Source organism: Cupressus sempervirens, chromosome 6 (assembly GCF_028749045.1).
Source record: "Cupressus sempervirens isolate cs-2001-9-10 chromosome 6, ASM2874904v1, whole genome shotgun sequence".
NCBI classification, from domain to species: Eukaryota; Viridiplantae; Streptophyta; class Pinopsida; order Cupressales; family Cupressaceae; genus Cupressus; species Cupressus sempervirens.
The window spans coordinates 440,608,384-440,627,862 of NC_143123.1; the positions used below are offsets into that span (position 1 = coordinate 440,608,384).

General features: G+C 36.0%; 1 protein-coding gene across 3 annotated transcripts in view; it reads left to right on the top strand.

Moving 5' to 3' along the window:
* Positions 1-643: 643 nt before the first annotated feature.
* LOC149552956 (FAD/NAD(P)-binding oxidoreductase family protein) overlaps positions 644-19,479 on the top strand; it is a 257,647-nt gene continuing 238,811 nt past the window's right edge. For 2 of the 3 annotated variants that reach the window (XM_089788497.1, XM_089788499.1), the window contains exon 1: positions 645-1,149. In XM_089788497.1, the coding sequence (XP_089644623.1) occupies positions 802-1,149 (348 nt within the window). In that variant the 5' untranslated portion in view covers positions 645-801. Of the gene's footprint in view, positions 1,150-19,479 lie in introns of all 3 variants that reach the window. The other variant, XM_089788498.1, reaches the window with a different exon arrangement.

A 19,479-nucleotide genomic window follows, 5' to 3' on the forward strand; every position in this document is an offset into this window, starting at 1 on the left:
AAATTTATCATATGAAAAATTTATCATTTAAAAAAACTCATCAAAAAATCAAAAAATCTATTATGAAAAATTAATAAGATAAAAGAAATATCTAACAAATATTCTATTGATTAAATAAATTATAGAAGCTAAAAAATAATATTTAAAGAAAAAATTAAACTAATATAAAAAATAATTTAAAAACTAGAATCTAAATCAATTCTATAAATCAAAAGTTAAATGAATAAATATCAACATGAACTAAAGAGATAACAACTAGGAAAAAGAATTTAGTTAAAAGTGGAGATAACAACTAATAACTATCAAAACAAAAGTTAAAAGTGGAGAGAGATAAAAATTGAGTGGTAAATAATTAACAATTCGGTAAATAATTAAGTAGAAGGATTTATAATTTTTCAGTCAATTTGACAACTTTTTTGACCAATTACAACTTTTCTATTAAGAATTAAATTTGTAAGAATAAAGTTCCACAAATAACTTATCCGCTAAAACTAAAAAGAGATTAAAAGTGTTATCATAATAGTCTTTAAACTAAAAGTAAATATAATGACATTCCCACAGGCGGTGCGTAAAGTTAAAATAGTAAATAAAAGAATAATTTGAAATTTTCACGGATATAGCTTCTGCCGGGCGGTTCACCGAAGAGCTTTTTGAAGTTCCGATTCTTTCTTTTCTTATGCTAAACTCTAAAGACGAGAATGGATGCTAAGGTTTCATTATATGCTTGAATTAAACTCGCCGACATTATCAGCTCAGATTATTTGAATCAATTAGCGGATAAGGCTGTTCGGCCTCGCCGGAATGATTCTCTCAGAGAGAATGAATTGTGCAATTAGTTTGTCTGGTAGGATGGCCGTCAGATGTTCGAGTACTGCATCTCAACCGGACTCAAATAAAAATGAACCCAAATACGTGAAGAAAAACTTCAGTAGTGGGGGGCAGGCGAATCAGAACCGGCCCAACGTTAAGAAGTCGAAGGGTTCTTCCAGAAGTAGCAGAATTCGCAAGTCATTTATCCAAGAGCAGGTTGAATTCGCCACTCCTGTGAGCAATGACCCACACGTTGCGATCCTTGGAGGGGGAATGTCCGGTCTCATTTGTGCCCTCACCCTCGAAGATAGGGGGATTCGCTCTACCATATTTGATACGGTAAGTAACATGTTGCTGCATTCAACAATAGTTTCTAAATTATTTGAATGAGCTTATTTAAATTTGTACGGAAGTAATGCTAATGCATTGGAAAATACAAGAATAATACAGAGTATTGATTTTATGATAAAGCTTAATTGGTAGCCATGTTCTCTTGGTTAATAGACTAGAAGAACCTGATGTTGCTCAATGGTGTCGGTTCCTGGACCCTTATTACTAAGTATACCAAAAGTCAGGGGTGTTGGACTTTAGGATAAATAGTTTGTGACTTATGGTTAGGTTACAGGTAGGCACAACAATAGACCAATTGATAAGAATGGGAAATTTTTTCTTCTGCTTCAATCTCTGCTAAACATAGGAGGTGAATTCTTTATTCTAAGATAATTAAAAAGTAAACTTAGGGAATGTATTCTGTGAAGCATTTATTTTAATATAATTAAAGACTAAAACAAACAATGATAAGATAGATCTTGAGGGAAATTATATCCAATGCAAAGCAAACTAAAAGTTGATGTCACTTAGCACCTCTATGCTGGATTTTCGTAAACGTGGATTTCATTCCTCTATAAGCAGAGGTGCTAACCGTGATGATATTGAAGGCATAGTCTTCTTAAACCTTTAAGATATTCAATCTCAGAACTTACTCCATACATAGAGACAGAAAAAACAACACTATGTTTATTACATAGTTTTGTTTTTGTTTAATAAGTATTGTGGTGTGATGGAAGATTGAACATGTAGCAGATGAGTGCCTTTATCCTGTAGTGGCAGAAGAGTCTAGGTTCCATAACCCAAGAATAACATGAATGTAATTCTAGAAAAGACACCTAACGAAGTTGACAGTAAGGACTATTACTTAACATCACATGCACAAGCTAGGTTGTATGCATGCAAATTGAAAAGAAAATGAAATTTTAGTGTAACTAGTTGAAGAAATTTACAAACAAACACATAAACTTCATATATCGCTTTGATAAAATGCCTTGTAAAGACTTTGCAAAGGGTTTACAGTCTTTCAGTTGACAAAATATATAAATATGCTATTTAGATCAATAGATAATAAATCTGATCAGAATGATAGACAAGACCATCAAAATACCACCCAATGTACAATGAGACATCTGATTAGCTTCAAATTGCACTTTAAACACATTCCTTGAGGATTACTGAAGCACATTCTACTTTGCAGATGAAACCTAGAAAAAATTACAATCACAATAGATCTTGGTCTGTTACAAGATACTTGAAAGCATCAATTTGCAACCTTTCTTCTTTTATTCTCTACAACCATGCCACCAACCACATTTTTTTGATTAATCAAGTTAGAGGTTCTAATTACCACCCTCAATTTTGTTTGATAATTGCATCAACTGAAAGTGACATTACAAATGCAATGTCTTCCACACTTTCTGGTCACCCAGATGCTAGAGTGGGCAAGGTGAGAGCATACAGTGCTTCCAATTATCTAATGGATGCAATAACAAAGTACTGGCTGCAAGCCATCCAAAGCATGTAACCGAAAAAGCCAACCTTATGTACACGCTTTTGGCAGACTGCATTATTACAACTAAAGCCACTGGCAGAATGTCTAAGCTTGACTCAGACCAAAATGGTTGATATACCAACTTGTTCAATGCCGAAACTGGCTGTATCAACACCACAGTGGTGGGTCATGAAATACAATTAAATTGGTGGTGAACCACCCAATTTTACAATATGATATGCATAAAACAAATAGGTTTTGGCAGTATGATTATCTGAAGTATTTCAAGGTTAGCCCACCTGCAATATTATCACTAACTGCTGATAAAGATGCCGATACAACAAACTAATGTTACAGAAGTGCTGATAAAGTATTGTTGATATAAGTGCTGATATGAAGCAAATTGCTTCAACACCCTCATGAAGTTCTAAATAACCAATACTCGACAACTCAAAAATTTAGCAAGGCGATATCTTGTTAGGAGGTGTAGAACGCTGGAATATGTCTGAAAATGCCTTGATATCATACTGCTACTGGTCTGAACAGCAAGCAAACATCTCAGAAAAATCAGCAAGTCTTATCCAGTGCACCCAACATGAGCATAGACTTAAATATCACTTGAAACTTTATCAAAGACACTCTAAATCATTGTAAACGAGGTCATAACAAACTGAAGACACACTGAGAGCACACTGGAAACTGTTGGTCAATGAAGCTTGATTAATTTTGAAAACTGATAAGATCCTCCAAAAGTAGCTTTTGCACTGTAACTCCTAAAGATCTTAAACCCATCTCAAACATCCTGACAGTATACACAAAATATAACTTAAAGTGTAAGAAGGAAATACACAAATCTATTCTTTAAGGTTTACTTTATGTATGGTCTCCGATAATTTTGCTAACATCTTAAGTTCAACTCCAAACATGTGCAATTATCCTCTAGAGATTTATGGCATGCAACCCATAAGAAATATCCTAAGAAAGGGCAACATATCAACTTGGAAATTCTCTCATCTAGCTAGCAGATAGAACCAGCCATAAGGTCATGGTATGGCCTCTAGCAACTTAAATCTGCACCTCTACAATTTTACAGCCTGCAAATGTGAACAATAATGGCCTCCCTAGCGATATTGTAAAAACCTAATTCAGGAATTTTACCCACAAAACATTTTGCAAGGAAAGATTTGGCCACCATGAGGTGTATGAACAACAAAGAAACTCCTGAAGTTGTCTTTAAAGATCTATAACTGTTGAAGGTTGTCGCTGTCATAGAGATCTTTATCTCTGATTTTGCTAGATGTTGAAATTGAGATAATACCTATTTATTGTGATTACACTTGGAGGAGATGTTTATGATAATATTTGAGATAATATGATATGAAGAGACACGTGTCATGCGAAGAGTCATGCATTTGGGATCTATAACTGTTGAAGGTTGTAGCTGTGATAGAGATCTTTATCTCTGATTTTGCTAGATGTTGAAATTGAGATAATACCTATTTATTGCGATTACACTTGGAGGAGATATTTATGATAATATTTGAGATAATATGATATGAAGAGTCACATATCATGCGAAGAGTCATGCATTTGGAAATATGAAGACACTTGTATTTGAAATTTGTAGAGAGCTTCAGTTGTGATATGAAGAGTCTCTCAATTCTATATATACATGATTTCTTTTTGTGTTCATGCACTGGTATCAAATGGAAAACATTGTACTTGAATATTTTTATTACCACAAAAGAGATATTTTCTGGTGTGGCTGGATTTTTCCCTTCAAGTGGAAAGGTTTTCCCAGGATAATATCTTGTGTCTTTTTATTCTCTTTTCTTATTGCTATTTATCTTTATTTTCTGCAAAACATTAACATTAATAAACTCTACAAAATCTCCACAAATGATTGCGAAATCTGCACACAAAACTGTTTTTAGGATTTGAACACATTGGTGTTGCTTGAATGCAATCACACTAACTACAACTAAGGATTGCCATCCAAATCATAGAAATTAAATGGCGGTTTCTGCTCTCAAAATATTTTTTAAGACAACACACAAGTTCAACCCAAGAGCATATTAGTATCAAATCTTCAAAATATGAACATGTGAACCCCTTTTGGAGGGATTTTTGTACTCTAAAATTCAAATAATTTCGTTTCGCTCAAAATGACCATTTTTGAAGTAATAATAATGTTTATGTGCAAAGGCCCCTCTAATTAGGCTTTTAACTTTTAAAACACTTCATTGCCTTTCCAATGAGCTATTACACTAAAGAGTTCTAAAAAAATGAAATATTAACTAATTTTTCAGTGACTCACCCAAGTTATAGAAAGCGTTGAAAATTTTGACCACATGGGATGATATTGAAGAGATACGATGATCAGAGTGAACTTGGCGAGTTGCTAAATATAGACATGTTCTCTAAGAAGTTTGCAGACACTCTAGGAGTTCAAAAACATTTATGAAAGTGTCATAACATTCTATAATGCCTGTTGAGCTGTCATGCCCAAAATTTACCGGGCAAAAACACAACTAATATTTTTTTCTTTTGACAAAAGATAAGTTTAGGAGCATAGTTTAACAGATATGATTATAAGGTTGCAACATGCTTAACCAAAATGATCTTCTAATTAGGGTGAATGAAAGTTCGACAAGAGTTGGCACCTTGGGATCATAAGAGATAATTCAATGATGCAACATTCATGAGCTGGTGGAAGAAAATCTATTCTAGGATCACATAGTATTAGCATTTCTTAGGATTTAATACCTATTACATGTGTATATATATAGTACTTTATAGTCTACCAGTAATTGATCATTACACTTATTTAAATGTTTACTTAATATTCTGCGATCAACTAAGTGTGATAAGTGCAAAAGAATCTTGAACGAAATCGACATATAGCAAGCATGCATTGACATTTCTAGCTAACTTTCCACTAACTAATTCCAACCATCTTAATGTGTTTTCAATTGAGCATCTTTACTAACCATTAACATTGTACCCTCTAGATCTCTCTTAACTTACATTTAAATGTATTAACCATCTTACAAGTTTTTTTAATTCGAACCAATTTCCTTCTCATCATGCTAATAAATTGATATATATATATATATAATAAAGTCTTATTATATTCTCTCAATCTACCAATTATAGGTCCTTTATTATATCTGTATGTAACTAATAGTATCAAGAGATATTTTTTATTGGATATATATATATATATATATATTTACGGAGTCATACATGATACCATCATCCCTAATCAAATTCATATTCTTATAATATTAAACCTACCCATTACATGATTGACCTCTAAAATCTATAACTACTATCTATCTCAAATATGATCGGTATGCCTAAACCCGATGCTAAAATACATTGACTATAATCATGAAATGAATTCATTATATTAAATACAACTTATTACTTGATATAATGGTAACCCTCAATAATGCTACCCATTACTAATATTATTGCTTAGTAACCTACTTGCTAAATCTAATAACAAAACTTTATCCTATGTGCCCCACCAGTCCCCCATGAACAATGTGAGAAAATAAATTTATAACCCTAACAAACACCCTAACCACTAAACACTTCTCCTATCTTTCCCAAGCGCATGGTGTGAGCGCTATTCCTAAGCACCCAAGCGCTTTCTCCCAAGTGGTGAATCCCAATGTTCATGTGTCCCCCTCTACTCCTGTACCTAGCCGACCTAAGGGAAGATATCAGGTTCGTGGCCCAAGTTGGATGCCAGTACTTGACTTTTGACTTGTGCAAGGAGATGTTAAGAAGGGGATCTGATACATGGAAAGATTTGGTCCTTCTCTTTAAATTTTTTATATTATTGTTTTACCCCAATCAAAATAAACTTATGTTGTGTACCTCTTGTACGCCTTCCATCGTGGACATTGGACCATTCGATGGCATGCACTTGTCAATGTGGATATATATTTTTATGAATTGAGTTTATCATATACTTTATGTCATAAAGTGTTCTTCATACTCATGGTTCAAAAAATATTATTTTTTGTTGTTTGTTCTCCTATTCGCATAAATCTCCTATACACCTCTTGGCGGGTCCCATAAGCACCCAATCTCGTGCCTCCAAGTCTCTTGTCTTAAGACAATGTATAGCTGGAAAAAGTTACGAAAACAAATAAGATGATAGGTGTGTGGAACATGGTGACCCTACTTTTATGCTAGGTCGTACCCCAATAACATTGTTACGTGTCCAAAAAGTTTCACATAGAAAGGGAGGCGCCAAAAGGGTCCCCTCACATGCATGGGCGCATTCAAAATTTGCCTTGGCCCTTACGCAGCGCTTTACCCAAGGTGTCTAGGGTGAAAAGACAGTTTTGAAAGCACAAAAAGGGAATGATGTGAACCATCCCCTATTCCCATTTTTATATTATCAAATTTCTTCGCTTTGCTTGTTTCCAAGCCATGCGCATTTCCTTGGAAGGTGGGGCCTCCCATGTGTGTGGAGGTGAGTCCAATTAATACGCCCAAGGTGGTCGGCCTTGGGGGCTTATTATACTATATGTGCACCATTTTAAATTTTTATATATATGTCAAAACAACTTTAAAAACTTTTCCTTCTTTTAGTGTTTAAGGAGGGGGTCAATTTTCTTGGGGAAAGGAAACATAAGGGAATAATTTTATTTTATTTGAAAATGGGTGGGATGATTTGACCTTCTTCTAGGCACCAAAAAAAATAATAATTACACCTTACATAGGTTAATCATCCTTGAGTATTAGCTATGACTTAGTCACCTAGATGAATATTATTATCAACGAGTCTTATTTCTTAGCTGACTTATTATTATTTTAATACTGTCCTATGTACAAGATTCCAAGTATATTCTGACTGAATACAATATTAATCTGTAATAGGCATCCACTATATTTTCTCATCCCCATACAAATTCCAGAGAAGTAAAATGCTCACCTACAACATACTTTCTCTCATAGATTTTAGACTATGTATTAGCTAAAGCTAATTGCTTCTATGTCTACTATGAACATATAAGGAGCAGAGTCGGTGACATGTTGATGTTATCTAGTCTAGAGATTGATTGTTATAATTCTAGCATCATTTTTTTTTAAAACACACTATTGTACAAGATCAATTACAATTGTGTTCCTATGGATAACTTGAATTACATATGGTATTGCTTATCATGGAAAACAACATGAATTCATTTCATATGATCTAATTGAAAAGCAAGAACTCTCATTTCCATTATAGCATTTACATAACAGAAAATCTCATAATGAAATCACTCTAATTTGCAATACTATTCATTACAATATTTCTCTCACATGAGGACTTCGTAGGGTTTACTAATGGAATACAAAATCTAGGCAAGAACAGTGAGCTAATTTACATAACTTCAATATGTTTCCCCACAATATTAGATAATCTTTTGCATAAGATAATTCTTCTTTTCTACACAACCTATGATAGTGCCACAGTCTTTCTCTTGCAAATTCTACTATATATAAATTCTTAAAAACCTCACCTTACACATTCTCAACAATATGCAATAGGAGTAATCCTTTTCACAATACAATGAAACAATAAAGGAATTTAGCATCACAACACACTATGAGATAACATGGGAAAGATTAGTCTCTCCACACACTTGATTTTTAACAATGCCAAGAGTGGAACCCTAGTCTCTTCAAAGGAACCCATCCTCACAAGGCTTGCAAAACAACACAAGAAAAAACAGAAGACCATGGGTGCTCTCCACCCAACCATAGGCCTCCAAAGAGACCAACCCCGCGCTAGGGGAACAAGGCTCAAACTGGGTTTCATGTACAATCTTGCAAGAACATATACATTACATCTCAAAACTTGAACACTCCCATCTCAAGGCTAATTCACAATGGTTCACCAATGGAACCAGAAACATAGGGAGAAGGTGTGCTTTTCAAATGGAGATTTGCCATATCAAAAAATACCTGCAACAAACAAATTTCATGCCCTTTATGGGGCTTCCACCATATAACAATTTCATGCCCTTTCGGGGCTTTCACAAACATCCTCCATACACACTACCATCAGTTGTAGCTCTCTTGGAGTCCATATTCCACAAACTTTCATTAAACATCATACTTACCTTATCACCCTCAGCAAGATATGAATGATTATGGCATACAATGGAGCCCATACTCCAAGGTTCTCAATACATTTTCAAGCCCAACTAACCCCTTCACCTTGGACTTCTCTTCCCTTCCCAAGGGTGAGTGAAGCCCTCACACCCATAACAAAACTCATGCACAATTTCATGGAAGATCAAAAGCAAGAAAACAATGGAAATCCAAACTTCATGCTCATCACAACACAACTCAACATGACACAAGATGATACCACACATTTCTCTTACAATGGCATTCTCCCTACCTACATTCTCATGAATGCAATACCAAGATTCAACTTCAAAATGGAAGCATACTATCTACATGGCAAGAACACCAACCTTGAACCCTTTTGCAAAATGGACATGAAAGGTTGTAGCAGAGCTCCCTTCAAGCTTCCAAACCTTAAGAGTCTCTAAATTTAGAGAGTGGGTAGACAACCCACTAATTTCATCCCCCAATTCTCTAAAAAGGATCCCAAAACCCCCACTATCTAAACATGGTTATAACATGAGCTGCCTTTTCTTATACCCTTGTCTCCTTCTAAAAATGTAGTGTTGACCAACTAATAGAGTGGAATAAGTCATGTGATACTCCAATTTTCGAATTGCTTTGAAAGTGACTTGTTTGGAGGGTTCCCAAAGTCATCTAGGCCTACTAAAGGTTAGATTTAGATCCCCAACCTATACTACTATCATGTGGGCACTTATTTTTCACCATGGTAAACCCCTAGACCAATTTTTGATCCCCAAAAGTTAATGGAAGGTTGGAATTCGAACTTCAATGGATAGGGACTTATCCTAACACTTTTAGATGTGAGGTTAACTTGGATACTATGCTGGGGTTATGTTTAGGTTAGGTTACTTTCCCAAAACCCTAAATGCCAAGTCATTGCCACGTGGACAAAACAAGTGTCAAGTGACACAAACACAACATATTACATTTAAAATGACTTGTTTCCAGTAATACATGCATTCAACTATCACCCACATACCATTCATATTACGAAATAAAACACATTACAAAGAGGTCTGAATCCTTCCACAGATCCAACCTCGGCCATGTCATGTTTTCACATGGGTTTGAGCCTTGGTACCCCCTTAAATTCCATGGTCAAATTCTTGCACACTAAACTTGAGCATCAGTAGTCCAAGAAAATCATATAAGCAATATATAAATAAGTACAATAAATCACTTTCACATTCAACATTAGGCTTGCATATTTCATCATTTCCAATTAACTTTCCCTTTTCTAATCATTTTCTTATAAAACATTCAAAATGTTAAAATACCAATCCTTGCATATCAACATTGATTCTAATTTAACATGATTAGATTAACACTTTGAACAACTTCATAATCTATTTTCTACCATAGCGATGAAATATTGAATTCATGACTATTAAGTTACAAGGCATGTGAGTTGGGTTCGTTTGCATATCTAAATCTATCCTTTGGCACTAATTTTCACTTGAACATTGAAATTTGACATTTCAAGTATTTCTACTATTTAGTTTCCATTAAAGCAATTGAAATAGTTTAGAACATGAAATGAAATCATTAAATATATCAATTAGGTCCTAATATGTAGACATAAGTGTGGATCATCAAAATGCAGATGTTAGAATGACATAACCCTATAGTCTCAAAAGTGTATCAAAACATGGAATTAGAAGTATCATAATGCAAATATGTCATCTATACTATGACGGTTTGGGCGAGGCCTCACATGACCTTAGTGTCACAAGTAGAAACCAAAAATATTGAACCTGCATCTATAAATAAGTTTGAAGTTATCCCTTGCATAACCAGAAGCTTGCAAGAAAACTCAAAAACTAGGCACAGCTCATGTGTAATACCCCACGCGGGAACCCAAGAGAAATAAACCTAATATGTTACAATGTTTACTGAACTATCTTTAAAAAAAAAGGTTTAAACAACATCAAGTAACAATGCAGAAGCAATATACACATACATATCAATTACGCTTATGCAAATACAATACATATTACATTCCTCAAGGGCTCCTTCACATTGAGTGACGTTTAAGAGGTTTATGTTAATTAGTTCAAATCTTAAGTACAATGTTCACGATCATAAAGAACTAACAGATATATCATCTCATAAGCAAATGCATAAATACAACTGATACAATAAAATACAGCTCATGAATAACATCCGCTGCACATGTCGCAAGATATGCGGGAATAGATACAAGTACATCAAAATACAAGATACAAGATAGCATATATACATCAATTGGATAGCAGTCTCCAAGATGGGAATAAGAATGATAATGGTACAACTGCTACAACGAACATCCAACATCTGTCGATATGAGGGGGGCCCAAATGGTAAGAAGTCACTACCTCACGATCACGTGGTCACCTAGTCAGGCTCCCACTCTCACCGTGTAGGGAAGATAATGAATGATCTGCATACCTAGGCAAGGGATCCTGAAGCCAAGTCTACCTCAAGGGTAACAAACTACTGCTGAAGAAAAGATAATCAAAATCGAAAAGACACTCAACCAATACCAACGCCATACCAAAGTTAACTATAGATACCAAGTATAAGTCAAGTATCAGAAACTGAAAGACAATCCATTTTCAAACCAAGTGCCAAATGTCGAAGGTACGATAATCAACAGATAACTTCTGCCATCAATGAAAATAAATCATCCACAATAAATACACCAACAATAAATACACTAGAGGCAAATACCAATCTACGGAGGAGACTCGGGCTACATACTACGGAGTGCCATCACATGTTCAAACTACTTGAGTTACCCTGGACTGGTCTCTTATTAGACCTTGGACCCTCAAGCGTTGAGTTACCTTGGATTGGTCACTCTAAACCTCAAACCCTCAACGCGACACATGCGGAACCAGAATATCCTCTCATGAAGACGGGGAAAACCAGTCATACCTCTTACTAGATATCATCCCATTCTCATCCTTAGCCTATACAAGCACTCAAGACATGGGTAAGGCACATCTCTAACTCATCGTTTTAGTGTATCTCAAGGAAAGGGCTGGGCAAGATATTTTAATACTATGTTATCACTTGTTACTCAACTTACAATAGGTTACCTTGGTACTGACCACTTTGGGTCTTAGACCCCTATTGTAAGCCACTCCCAAAAACATGCACCTAGACAACCTCTGCCAAGCACATAGATCACAGTTGTGTCCCATACCACAACACGCATAATGATTGAACTCGGTTCCTTAACATGTAACTTGAAAATAAGCTAGTTATTAAACCCCAAGTAAACATAAAAGCTCAATCAAGTAAATTCATAAATGCGACTTTTCAATTTGTATTCACCAGGCACATTGTGACTTCCAGTTGGATAAACATAATAAAAGAGAACACAAAAGCCTTTGGTGTATGCCCTAGTTGTCCTACTAAACAATTGACAAAGGAAAAACCCACAATGAAAATAAAGGTCACATTGAAATTCAATCTCCATCACACAACGGATAACACTTGACCTCGAATATGCACATATAAAAATACATGATTGTTTCAATATTATATTTCGATATTCTATCGTTTTTGAAAGTTATATCTTCATGATCACATTTTCCAAAATAAGTCATGACAACCTAAATCATTGCATACTTACACTAAAATACATTACCAATTTATTTATGTTCATCTTTTATAAATCAAACCCACTTAACATATCAAAACAAAATTCCCCCTATAACAATCTTACGACATTAATTTGAGATAATATTTAGAATGGATAATCCCAAACAATTCAAACTAGACAATCCTGAAATAAATAAATTTTAAAATAAAGTGACTTTTAATTCAAAACAATTTAAATTACAATAATTTAAAAAAATACATATATAAAAAAATACGTTAAATCTCATTTAATAACATCTTTATCAAACAATAGTTAAAATTTAACTAAACATGATATAATTTTTTAAAAATTAAATAATTAAAATTTAAAAATAAAATAAAATAAAAAAACCTTTTTTTGAATTTTTTTTTAGCACCCCATGAGGGGGTGTGGCTTGCTAAGGTAGCCGCCGGCCCCTGGGGGGGTGGTAAAACCCCTCCCATTTTTTAAATTTAATTAAAAAAAAAAAAAAAATCAAAAAATATGTATATATATTTTAACTGGTTTTTGGTGCAGTACTCTGATGGACAAATTTTTCTCTAGCAAATATTTCTTTTTGAAAAGGAGAGATAAACAAATTTGTAGATTTAACCCATGTAATTCTTAATCAAACCCTAGTTGATCTATCTCGTTTTCCCTATAATTTTCTTCTTTGGAAAATCAAATGAGGGTTGATAATGAACAAGTTTTCCGATTCCTTCAATTGAGATATGAAATTTCACTTAGTTTGCACATATCCAAACTAGTAAAATAAAATGACAATCAAATTTCAAGCACCCAAAAGACATGAAGAATATAGATCTTTTCGAATAAAATATAGTATTACAGGTTTCAAACCCTACCTTATGTTGATGCTAACAATCTAGCAATCTCGTGAAAACCTTGCTAAACCAAAACCTTCAAAGCTTCCAAAAATTATTTTGCTCAATTCTCGAAAATTTGCTCCCCAAAACCTGTTTGTGAAATAATGAATTGAAATCCTCTAATATAGAGCCCTAACTTTCTTTAGGGCTGCTTTCTCTAAAAGCCCTAAAATATAATTATTTCATTTAATAAATCCCTTCATGCATATTTAACCCACATTTTTAAATTAAAATATTCTTTTATTTAATTTTCCCACTTTAATATTTAATGCAAGCACGTTAAAAGTAATTATTTATTATTTTAATCAATAAAGATAATTAGTGTCCATTATTTAAATGCAACTCTAATTTTAATCAATATTAATTAAATATTTGTCATCGGTAGAAATTGTGTATCAGCCGATGGGTCCCTTCAGGAAGGAAATTGTGTATCAGCCGACAGGACCCTTCGGAAAGAAAATTGTGTATCAGCCGACGGGTCCCTTCGGAAAGGTTTTTGTTATGTAGCGAAATGTTGTATGTGGCCGACGGACTCCTTCGGGAAAGTTCTTCAGAAAGTATTTATAACCCCTTCGGGAAGCTCGTGGGCGGAGAATCTAGTGTCAATGTGCTACCAGAGGATACTTGGAAAAAGTTGGGACAGTCGACATTATGGCCACCTACCTTCCAGTTGTTAACAGCCGATCAACATGGAATCAAGCCATTGAGAGTCCTGATAGCACAACCAGTGATGATTGGAACATAGCCATTCTTGTTGGATTTTGTCGTGATCCCACTGAAGCAGAGAGGATATGATGCCATTTTGGGCCGGGGGTGGCTGATACAAGCCAAGGCAAAACACGATTGGAAGAAAAATACTTTATTACTTGAAAGCAAAGGCCGGAAGTATGTCATCGATCTACACACTCAGATGGTTGGAGAAGAAGCTCTATCGTCGGATTCTGAAGGAGAAGACGATGAGAGGAGGCAGAGTATGGAACCCGATCATGAGGGTGTCCTACGATTGGAAGGAGATGATGATCTGGATTCAGTAAATGGTCTTTCCCACTGGCAGATAGAGGATTACGAGCTATTTCCAAGTTGTAATATGCTAAAGATCGATGAAAGTAAGAAAGAAGAAGGAAATGAATGTCCGAAGGAACACAGAGAAGTCGAAGGAGGAAATGAATGTTCGAAGGAACACAGAGAAGCCGACGGAGGAAATGAATGTCTGAAGGAACATGGAGAAGCCGAAGGAGGAAATGAATGTTCGAAGCAACACAGAGAAGCCGAAGAAAGAAACGCGGATATGACTGAAGCTGAAGGACAGAACATACAGTACGAACCCAAAAGAAGGAAAGATTCTACTGTACGACTGTGCAGGAAGAAAGTATTACGTTGAACCATAGATATAGCAAAAAGTTACCGGCGACAAGGAAGACACACGATACGGTCTGCATAGGCAACAAAAAGGAAGGGTTCAATAAAAGTTGTAGCAGTACAGAGTGAATGTGTTATTGACAGACAGAAGGGGCAGCTGACGGAGTCCATGGTAGCGAGCTTCGGGAACAAACTGGGCGATATGGAGATGACACAGAATAGGCGTAGTAGGTTTCAACTCGGACAGTGGGTGTTGAAGTACGACGACAGGAATGAGATCAAACCAGGCAAGTTCAAAGTTAAGTGGGTCGGGCCGTATCAGATTCGGGAAGTAGGGGACAATGGAGCAATAAAATTATGGACTTTGGATGGACAGGAAGAGCCTCAGGCGGTGAATGGCTTGAAGCTGAAGATATACCACGGCCGGAAGACTTCTGCGTCACAAAATGGCCTTCGGGAGACCCCTTCGTCATTGCAGACCGACGGTGACGACGGTCGAAGAGAAAACTGACTTTGCTATTCATTAAAAAAAAAAAAGAAAATTATTTAAAAAAGAAAAAAAAAGAAGAATGAAAAAATGTACCGTACGGTTTTCACTTGGTTTTTGAGTTGTACGGTTTTTAAGTTGGGAGCTACTGTACGGATTTTGGAAACAAAGCACCGTATGGATTCTTAACTGTTCGCCGTACGGTTTTGGAGAAGTGTACGTCTTTTGCATATTATAAGTATGGGATGTACGGCTTTCTACTGTACGGATTTCCAGCAAGTGTACGCTTTTTTTTTGGTGTACGGGTTTCAATATTTGAAGATAGTACGGTTTTCAGGAGCTGCACATTGTAACATCAATTTGAGACTACCGTACGGTTTTAAAAAAAATAGTCTGGGAATGTACGGATTTTTTCATTGAGAGGATTTCACTACTCGCCATATGGTTTTTATGAAGACTTGGAGCGTACGGATTTTAGAGCCATTTTCTTGTACGGATTTTTAAGGAAAGCAGCGTACGGAAATTGCAGTTGGGAATGCGAGGTAATTGTACGGATTTTTCAATCATATCATGTGTACGGATTTGGATAGATTACAGATTCTGAAGAGTGGGGTTTTGGCGTACGGCTCCTACTTGCTATTTGGTAGCACAAAAGGGTGACAGGAGGTTTTCTTAAAAAAAAAAAAAACATCGACAAATCAAGAATGCTCAAAATGAGTAACAGATGATGCCATAGAGCAGAGGAAGAACCAACAATTGCCAGAAAGAGTGTAGAATCGGCAGAAAATGACAGAAATGGTGTGTTCTGTGCAGTTTTGTGTGGGTTTCAGAGTGCTAATTTGGTCTTGGCGGCGAGGAGCGTTGCCCCTTGGACCCCCAGTCGTTGCGGATATCAGTCATGGGAGTCTGACCAGTTGAGAAGACTTAGAGCTGCTGCAAGCATGGAGTGTCTGTGTACCAGAGGCACTGAGAGTAGGTGTTGGCCGTGAGGCTGTCTTGGTGGATGCGTAGAGAGCTCGGGAGGAGCTGATCATCCAGTTGGAGGCAGTGCAGCGACACTTGGTTCAGTGTACTCGGAATTGGAAGGCAGAAAGCGGCACAGGTGGCTATCAGGGTCAGATGTCAGATTGGCTAAGGTGACAGTGTTGAAGACCAGTTAGTCAGTAAATGTATTTTGGTTGTTGATTTGTCTTAGAGATTTTGTAATAGTCGTCAGGAGACGACTTTTCTTTTTGGGGGGGATGATGTCATCGGTAGAAATTGTGTATCAGCCGACGGGTCCCTTTGGGAAGGAAATTGTGTATCAGCCGACGGGACCCTTCGGAAAGGAAATTGTGTATCAGCTGACGGGTCCCTTCGAAAAGGTTCTTGTTATGTAGTCGATGGGTCCCTTCGGAAAGGTTTTTGTTATGTAGCGAAATGTTGTATGTGGCCAATGGACTCCTTCGGGAAAGTTCTTCAGAAAGTATTTATAACCCCTTCGGGAAGCATTGTATGGATCTTATCATCAGATCTTATCATTCAAGCATAATGTAATGTTCTGGCATATGCGAATAATAATAAGAGTTCTGTTGTTTGTGTTCGTGTTCATTATTTGTGTGCAATTCTTAATTAACCTATGCGGTAAACAATATTCGCACTAAAACAGTATTATATATTTAAGTTCTTTATATTTAGTTTGTTAATTTAGAACTTAAAATTAAAATTAAGCATATATTCAAATAATTCCAAAGAATTAAGTTTCATCTTTTTATAATATTTTTTCCTTTTTAATCAAATAACATAAAATTATTCAAATACACCTAGCATCGCAATTAAACCATTTATCAAGCAGAATCCTAAAGTCAAACCACACAAAATGCATAAGGAAAACTGACCAAAGCGAAGTCAAACAACATACACAAAGAAAGACTCATGGGTTCAAAAGAGTAGGCAGTTAGATACAAGTCCACCTTCTCATGGCAAGTACTTAGGTTATGGTTGGGATTGGATTTGATTATTATCTTTCTATTCTTACCATTGAGTTATTGCGAAAGGGCACATTCATCCTGACAATTTAGGGAAGTCAATGCCCGATACCTGCAACCTGCATAAAAGACGAGCATGCACATATGCATATATATCTAAGCTAAACGCTACATCGTATAGATCCCGACTAGCAGGTGACTACGACTCCCTCCCTTAACTATCTCAGATCTGTCAAACATAAAAGTAAAACAAACATGCACACCTTACACATGCAAGTATGTGGTAAGTACCATAATAAATCTCGTGTACGAATCATCACATATTCTAACATAACAACTCATCACCATGAATATAAAATTAATCATCATTTAGAAACTTATCATATGACATTATCATGAGAGAAATCACCTTTGCTAACTAGGAATAATTGAAGCATCATTATTAGGCAAGTAATCATAATCATCAAATTTAACTCGTGAATATAATCAACTAAGTAATCATCACTGATATATATGTAATCCAAGTCATGAAATAATGCCATATAACTGTAAATCAAATATCTTTGAAACTAGCACATGCATGAAATAGGCCTAAAATAGTTTGGCAATTAGAACATAAAAGAAAACTACGGGTGGGCATTATAGCATGAATCAATAGCCAAAAGTGAGGACTTTGTAGGGGTAAGGGACCCTCTCCCATTCTATTCATTTTGAGGAAACTACATAAAAATTTCTATCGTGACTGTTGACAAGGAAGAGAAGCTTTACAAAATTGGTAGTTAGTCTCATTTACTCACTAGACATATCTATCTTACGACCATCTTCCACATTCGACTTGTAAATAGATTGATAGACTTGTATATAAATCTTTGATATAGATGATTATTACCCATGGAAATTTTACAAAAGTTGTAATGTTCTCATTTTTACGAGTATCAAAGCTTGTTTGGATTAGCCTATCCTTGGCCCTCGTAGGCTAAGCTAGATGGTTAGAGGGTTTTCAGTTGGCAAAACAAGAGGCTATTTCCCTTCTGGAGGACAAAAGCGTTCAGTATTGCTCTTCATTTGGTTCAGTTTGGTACACTTATTATTTATAGTAAGTCATTTGTCCAACATCTCTATATTTGACAGGGGCCCTGGACCGGCCTCAATTGCAGCGATAACCTTTGTTCCCTTTGTTTGATCGAGTATTCAAGTATTTACTAATTATTAGTAAATCAAAGGTTGATAGAGATGGACCCTTTCTTTTTTTAGTAGAGCACCCTAGTTCGTAATGAATGTAGTGGGCTAAGTATTTACTAATTATAGTAAATCAAAGGTTGATAGAGATGGACCCTTACTATTTTTAGTAGAGCACCCTAGTTAGTAGTGAATATAGTGGGCTAACTCTTGGTGAAGTTAGAATTGATTTGTGATGGTAAATGATGGAGTTATAATAGTATAATGATGCAGTCACACTGGATTGCTGGGCTGAGTTTAGAGTCGTGGTACGACTGTATGGGATGTTACAACAGGGTTTTGGTATTGAGTTGTAGTCTCCATTCAAAGCTCTATATGGGTATGATCCCCCTTGTTTCATGGACTTGTTATGCAACGTTGTACCCAGTGTAGGTGATTTGTTACAGGATAGCCAGAATATCATGAGGACACCAAGGAATAATATCTAGAGAGCACATAATCAGTAGAAGCAATATGTTGATTAGAGAAGGACTGCTCATTCCTTTCAGGTGGGCGATATGGTTTATTTGATGCTACAACCTTACAGGCAGTCTTCTATCAAGAAGAGTGGAGCTGAGAAGCTCAATCCCCGTTATTATGGCCCCTTTCGCGTAGTGAGATGCGCGAGGTTGCTTATGAGTTGGATTTGCCAGAGGATATGAGAGTGTATAATGTGTTCCATGTATCGTGCCTCAAGAAGGCATTAGCCAAACATGTTGTCCCATCTTCCACCTTACCTCCATTGGATGGTGAGGGGAGACTTGAGTTGGTCCCTGAGACTATTCTAGATGCCAGGGAGAGGCATTTGCGCCGATGGATCATCAGAGAGGTTTTGGTGAAGTGGCAGGGACTTCTAGATGAGGATGCCACTTGAGAGCCTAAGGATATACTTCAGCACCCCAGACTGCAACTTCTTGGGGACAAGCAATGTTGGCAAGGGAGGACCGTAATGCCCCCATTTTAGCAGGTTCTTGTAGTTGGGCTTAATCAGTTAATCATTGCGACCCTTGTGAGTTGACAGATTGATTTGAGGGTCTTTGTTGATAGACTTGCTATTCATAGGAAGTCAGTTATGGGCAATCACTATATTTTAGCAGTACAGTGAAGGCACATAGTATTTGACTTCATCAACATTTCATGGGGTCAATTTATGGAGTTCA